Source organism: Chaetura pelagica, unplaced genomic scaffold, assembly GCF_000747805.2.
Source record: "Chaetura pelagica isolate M959 unplaced genomic scaffold, ChaPel_1.0 scaffold119, whole genome shotgun sequence".
Taxonomy (NCBI): domain Eukaryota; kingdom Metazoa; phylum Chordata; class Aves; order Apodiformes; family Apodidae; genus Chaetura; species Chaetura pelagica.
Window position 1 is genome coordinate 511,153 of NW_009954406.1, and position 7,666 is coordinate 518,818.

Here is a 7,666-nt window from a genome sequence, read left to right on the forward strand (position 1 = left end):
CGGAAGAATACAAAAAATTCACAGCATATAGTTTAAAATATATTCTAAACAATAAAAATTTTAACTTTCAGGGAACAAAACTAGTACTCAAGCTCTGCTGCCTAACCTGACCCTAAAGGGCTATATTTTAACACAGCATCACAACTGGCATTGTCATGCAACAAAATGCATGGCAGAGAACTTTTATGCTCTTACAAACATTTACTGCTAACATAAATGTATCTCTCACAATCACAGTAAGAAGATGCAGTGTCTCCTGGTGATGGAAGCTCAAGATGAAGGAAAGTTTCATGTTCACTCAACCATATCCTACTTCCTTCAGTATTCCCCAATGGGAAAGGAGACAGACTTGGGATCATGACCATCCCCAAAAGTACTGGGTCCTCTCAAGTAAAGCATCTTCTGCAGTCTACACACAGAGGCTCAGAATCAGCACCTGGTTATGAAGAAGGTTGCTTAATGCATATTTTAGTGAATACTGTGAGTTTTGCTTCAAGGAGCACCTTTACAACCTTCTAGGAGGAAATGAAGTGAGCTTTCCCAAATATGAGATGTGTTCATGCTCCCCAAGAAAATCACAGCAACTGTCAGTGCACATGAATCTAAACTTTAACTTCATGTGAAATCTTCACACAATTTTAAACACCTTCTTAGCCACTGAATTGACATATTTGTCCTTCAGTCTGTGTACTGATCCACACATAATCTTGTGGAAATTTGAAGGTCCATGCAATACAAATGTTAATACCCTACAGACAGCTAAGCTTTTAAGTTTAGTGTGTTCTTGATTTGAGTGTGGTTTACAGAAAAGTCTAGCCAGTGAATCATCGGATTTAAATGAAAATCAGATTACTTTTGGTAAAAGCTTGGGACATGGCCTAAGGATGACCTTATCCTTCAAAAATACAATATGATAAAGTCCAGACACAAATATGTTTTTTCCCTTGTCGTCTGTGCTGATGTGATTACCATAAAAAAAGACCTCCTATTCCCATTGTCATGAGAAAAGAAGTTAATCAGTAAATCCACACAGATCTTTGGAAGACCCAAACAGTTTGAAGTTTATGGAAGTTGAAGTGGGGGGGGAGGAGAGGAAGGAGGGAAAATGAGAACTTTCACTGTTTTGAACTTTTGTTTGTAAACAAATTTTAACAGGCAGCCCAAACTCTTTCAAGCCAATGAATAGTTACAGACATCTATAACTTCATTTGCATTTTAAAAGAGGAAAATGGTATTGTTTGTGTTGAATAATGAATCTTCTACTTTCTGCTGTATACTTTAGTAAGAAAGGTCCCTTTCTACATCATAATAAATGCTGAGAGCAGGACTGGTTTTGAGGCAAGTTTATGCCAATCATCCAGTCAGCACTGAGTCTTAAAAGTAATTAGGTTAGATCTAAACACAGGTTATTCTAGTGGTTCTAGACTGAATTTCAAGGAGTTCTGAAATGAAGACAAATATATGAAGTCTGGACATCTAGCCCAGCTAGTGCCATGGTGATATTTTAAATGAATTTTCATCTCCTTTTATTCAGAACTAGAAGTATAGAACTGTAAACAACTGGTATTGCTACAGACCACAAGACAATTAATGCATATGCCCACAAACTATTCAGGGCTGAACAAGCCCAAGCCCCCCAAACATTCCTATCTTTGCCACCCAAAACACATGCTTGCTTTGTGTCACAGGGAGCACACTGTGCAGTGCCCCATGGAGGTCAGGATTCTGGTTGCTTCTAACCCTGGACTTAGGCATCCCTCTCAAGAGAGCTTAAAAAAAAATATTTGATCCCACTCATAAATTACTTTTTGGATGAAGGAATTCCCAGTCGCTAACTGTGGTCTACTGAGAATTTCCTGAATCTGGCCTCACACCTCAATTATCCCTCTAAATTCTACCATACTATTTGCCTGTCCACAGTGCTAGTCAACTAAAACCTTCTTCTGGCTCTACTTGGTGTACAAGACATTGCAGACAGTTAAGATGTACACTTTACCCAAAATGCTTGGGCATTGGATCTAGGAAGTCAGAAAAAGGAAGATATACTGAAAACCAAAACTCCAGTTATAATTAGCAGAAGGTCAATTGTCAGTTATCTGACTACTCAGAAAACAAATCTCTTTATACCTTATGGAAAAAAAAGAAGTCAGTCTTGGAAAAATGTTTAACTGTGTTGGTGTGGTTTTATAATTTTCAGTTAAAACAGCCATTCATTCAGCGAACTAAAAACATTGTTGTCCCAAACAGTTCAAGTATGTTTTACATATGTTTACTTAAGCATGATATGTGCTAGATTTGCAGTCAAGGCAGTATTTACCTCTTCTCTTTTTTTTTGGACCCACTCCTTGTGCTTCTCTTCAGCTATCCTTTTCCTCCTTTCACATTCTTGCTTTTGTTTCATCTTCTCAAGCTGTATATTCATTTCCTAATATAAGAAGAAGTACATATCTTGACTTGAGGTGCCCACCTACACCAGCACACTCAGCACTGAACAGTGCTGCAGTTCATCTAATGTAAGCATTACATTATGAAATTTTTCCTTTGTTAAGATTTTGGATGATACGGATGACAGTCAACACAAATATCATTAAATACAATCAATAGAAATACATAATTTTAGAAATGAACTGGAAATATGTATTTTAAATAGGCTTTGGAAACAATCCAGTGTAACAAATCACTCAACTTAGTTAAATGTCCTTTCAGTCAATAGAATCTTAATTTGCAGTAGTACTTTTCTACAATGCTTACAGTTTTCTCCTCTGCATTCAGGAAGGCATTGATAGCTAAGTGAAATATTACCTGTGATGTTCAGAACCTGAATAACAGGAACCTTAGGGTTTAATACAAAACTTATTAAAGCCAAAATTATTGCAGATTTTAGCAAACATTGAAGCAGAAGCTTTACTTGTAAGATAAGAAATCCTGAAATTATTTACTGTATGTCCTATAAAGATAAAATAATTTCACTTTACAGAGATGAATCACAAAATCCCCAAGTGAATCACAAAAAGGTTAGGACATGACTCAAGGTCAAACAGTGAATCAGTAACTAAAGTGAGAAACTATCTAACTTGGATGTGATTGTTCTAACCACTACTCAATACTTGCAATTTGATGTTAAACAACAGTATAATTTAATCAACTGCAACTACAAACATATTAATCAAGAAAAGATAAAAATGTGCTCACTGAATTCTGCCCCAGTCCAAATATTCCAGAAGTGTTCATTTGCAAGGGGGCAAAAGATGGAAGGAGGGGAAAAAAATGCTGGGACAAGGAAACCTATGCTGGGAAAGGACACCAAGCATTTGTATAATTACACACCAAGTGGGTAACAAAACTGTGCCTCATATCTAAACAAGTAGCTTGGCATGCTTACACCCAGCACATGCCCTGTCATGTTTTACTATCTGCATGCAGTCATATCCATCGTATTCCATGATGGGAATCAGGATACCAATTATAAAAATATGTTTTAATCCTTTAAACCCTAACCATTAACTGACAGTTGGATAAGCAGAATATTATACAGCACCACTTCAATAAATCATAACATTTAACAAAAAGGATGAGTGTAGCATGAATCACATCAGCACTGTCAAACACAAACACTGTGGAGGCCCAGGACACTGAAAGATAATGGACAGAAACAACTGGTGCCACAATCAAAATTTAAAAGTAAGTCCCTTATTTTGGTTCTTGTTATCTTGCCTTATACTTCACATAAAAGTAAGATGCATTCACCTCTTGAGCTTTAGCTTGTGAGCGAGCACGTAGTTCCTTCTCTTTGCCAATGAACCATTCTTCCCATGGTGACAGGTTGTCTTTCAAAGGTGACTCTTTTTTTTCTTCCCATGGTGACAGATTATCTTTTAAGGGTGACTCTTTTTTTTCTCCTGATATTTCAGAGTCTTCAGCTCTCCTGAATTAGAAAAAAACAACAGTAAAAGCATGTTAACTGGCATGTAGCTGCTTGAATGGCTAAGCAGTGCTACTGCCTTGAAAAATGACATTTATGGCAGGTTGTGACAACAATGCCATTATTTTTCTACTAGCTTAGCCATCTTCAAGATGGATAACTGGCACATGCACAGTACCTCTGACCACTCCCCTTCTGTTCTACTCACTAAATTCTAGCTCCTTAGTGATTTTCTGCCCCCTTTTCCAAACTGTGGAACTGATTCAAGCATTACCTTTTATGAACTAAACAAAATCTAACATCAGAAACATCAAAGTGTCACCTTCCTTTTCCCATATAGAGACCAAGGGAAATCAGAAATTTAATATTAACATTCTGTCCTTGGTCAGAGAGACTCCATGGATCATGTGGCCTTTAGTATAAGCAAAGGACAAGCAAGAACATTTGTTCTTCTTTGAAGCCCTATGGAACTGAATTCATTATATCAAACAGCATTAAGAATTACTCACTTTAATAGGTATTTTTCCACCCTAAAAACCCTTCACAGGAAACAAACTTAAGAAATATGGCTTGCATACAATACCTGATGATATTATACAAGGTTCTATTAGGCCTTTAATAGTATACCTTGCATAACTCACTCATAACTTCTTTACTCATTAATAATGCAGCAATCCTAGCCCCAGGCCAGATATATATTTTATAATATTCTATACCTGTAATATTTCATAAGACAGAATATTAGGCTCTAAGTCAATGAAAATTAAAAACATGTCAATAGATTTCTTTATAAGGTTTCTTCTGTCTTCTACAGAATTTTTTCTTAACAGCAAAGCAGTGAAACTGAACTTCACTTTAGTGTTTTATATGGATACATGGGCTCTGGAAACATCTACCTACATACTCCACTACAGTAATTCTGTTTGCTGAATTTAAGCTACAGAAGACCCATCTAAACAAGTATATTATGTCAATGCTTCTGAAGTAAGTCTTTTAAGATACTTGGTTTCTATCAATATAGAAGTATTGCACGCCCTCAGGGAACAGCAGTGCAGCATTTACATCTCAGTCAAACCAGGACAAACGTTTCTGTACTACAAAGCATCTGGAGACAGTTAGTGCTAAGGAGTTTTGTGCCACTCTTCTTCTCCATTGCTGTCACCCATTTGTGTGCCAACAGGACCATGCTGTGACATGCCCTGGGGAACTGATTCACCTGAAACTAACCTGAAAAAGCACTGCTTTTCCTGAATCAGCCCCCCACCCTCTTTATAGCATGCTGCCACAGAGATGTGGCACACCAGAACTGCTAGAACACCCTGACACACCGAGAGCACCTGTACAGCAGCATCACAGGCCCAGCCCTCCCAAGCTGTCCAACACATTCTGCAAAACCCTGGGGCTTTTATGCCACAGCCCAAAAACTTAATGAAGAGAGCTTTTAAACAGGTACATATAATAAGGGATGCCACTGAGGTATGCATAGTAACACATTTTGTTAGAAAAGAACTCTCTGAGAGTTCATTAAAGATAAGGATAGAAGTATTATGTATTCAAATTCAGGAAACCAACACAGCTTTGTCCAGACTTGACATTTTGGGCAGGGATACTTCCTCCACACATTCTTTTGCTGTGCTCAATTTGCATTATGGTACTTTGTACTAGAACAATGCTGACACATTAGACTAACCTGAGAAAAAGTACTAGTAGAAGGAATGAATTAAGAAAAACATTATTTACTAGGTGTTTTTCTTTATCTGTAATTTTAAAGTTCAAGCTGTTAACTTCTCAAAAAATAATTCACAGCAATAAATTAAAAACTTATTGTCTGCAAGTAAGAACATAAAACAAGGGTTAAACAGAGGAAAACACAAGCTGAATATGAAGAACTGTCAGGAGAAACATTTCTCCTCTTCTGCAGTCCTTTGTTTACAGCTCTCAGACTGTACCAGAGCACAGACTGGAACACAGTCCTCCTCAGTGTGCATCCCAGCCACCAGTCACACTCTCCCTGGCACAATGATTATGTATTTTAGCCACAACAACCTTGAACTTCATGGGATCACTTTCTGAAATGTTAGCATGTTCACAGTTCTGGCCTTCCTCAAAATAATTAAAATAACAGACTCCTCAAAGTACCACGTTCTCAAGAGCACATTTGTATTTAAATATCTTAAATTAAATTTGTTACATTTGGCATTAGAACTAAGTCTGATTAATAGAAAACACTGTGATTATCATTTACCATATATATTCACTTAAGTCATGCCATCAAACATAACACTGATCTATAATAAAGTATGAAAATGCCTAACACCATTTCACAAAGCCTTGTTTTCAGCCTCTCTCTTTTGCAAATACTGTTTTTCCCACGTTAAATGCCTGCCTCTGGCTAATTTTTGTGTAGTTTTAAGACAACAACAACAAAAAGACTCTTTGAGAGAGTGTGTGCATATGGGGGGGGGGAGCGGCTGTGTAAGAAGAAGTGTTTTTTGTTATTATACCTTTGAGATCTTGGCACCTCTACACGGAAGCTGCTATATGAACACTTATTATAAGACAGCAGCAGTATTATTCAGACACAGTGTCTGGATGAGTGAAGTATATATTGTGCCCACAGAGTTTAAGGAGGCTGTTCCAGTTCAGGTCCTAGCAGCTGCACCCTGCCACTGCCAGGGAAGACTACAGCAACAGGCCCAAAAATTGAGAGCTGCTTCAAGTAGCATCTCAAGCTGCAAAGACACACAGTAGTTCCAATTTAGTGCTACAGAACCTCAAGGTACATCAACAAAATTGGTTACTGGGAAGGAGTAAAAGGAAATGTTAACAGAAATCTTCAAGTTGGGACTATAAACAGGCTAATACCCTTTTCACTCTGAAGCTTCTATTTCTGACTACACCTGAACACTTGTCCTGGGCTGTCAGAACCTTTTCCAATAAAAGTCTGATGTGGCCCATCCTCCTTCAGTCCAGCTGGGAGATGTGCTCTCCACAGGAGGTGGAAAACCCCACGCTGGAAGCCAGCAGTCCCCTGAAGTTCAGCTGTCCTTCCCTTTCCCCACTGGCACTTTCAGTTCAGTTCAGCCTTGTCAGTTACATCCACCACCAGTTACTGCACAGACCTGGGAAGTTTCCATCGCTAGGGCTGCATTCCAGGCACTCCCTGCTTTCCTGCCTTCTATTTGAAAGGGAGGTGTATGGATTGTTTCTTCTCCTGTCAAGCAGAGGAGATCCCGAGGGAAAAAAGACCTATTCAGTTTGCATGTAATTAAAAGGGAATGAAATCAGGCCACGGGAACAAGAACCGTGCAATGGATACACACAAACCTGACGCTGCATGTAGGTACATACACCAAGCAAAACAGCCCGTTAAGTCTCTAAAAACACTGAAAAGGATTAAGGGAATAAATGCATCTTTTCCACGTGCAGAGACCCCGCGGCTCTGCTCAGCAGCCTACAGGCGTTTTACAAACCCATGAAAACACTTCACCGCCCATAGAAAAGACCAGGACACCACAACAAGGGAATGAGTTCCCTGAAGCGCTTATCTCTGCCAACAAATCCGTAGTTACGTGGGATAATCCTTCGCCCCCAACACAGGCCTCAAGCGGAGGAGGCGAGTGCGGGAGCCCGGGCTCCCCGCCCCAGCCCGGGCCCAGACGCAGGGTTACCTATCGCCCGGCGGGCTCCGGGAGGCCCCCCGCTCCTCCTGCTCCTCCTCCTCCTCCTCTTCTTCCTCCTCCT

The 7,666-nt window shown here is 39.2% G+C and overlaps 1 protein-coding gene across 1 annotated transcript in view; it reads right to left on the bottom strand.

Annotated features, from left to right (window-relative positions):
- The window catches only part of CCDC34 (coiled-coil domain containing 34), a 17,724-nt gene that overhangs the window by 9,889 nt on the left and 169 nt on the right, over nt 1-7,666 (bottom strand). The window contains exons 2-3 of the mRNA XM_010004261.1: nt 3,748-3,925; nt 2,318-2,425 (exon numbers count right to left, since the gene is read on the bottom strand). Of these exons, the coding sequence (XP_010002563.1) occupies nt 2,318-2,425; nt 3,748-3,925 (286 nt within the window). The remainder of the gene's footprint in view (nt 1-2,317; nt 2,426-3,747; nt 3,926-7,666) is intronic.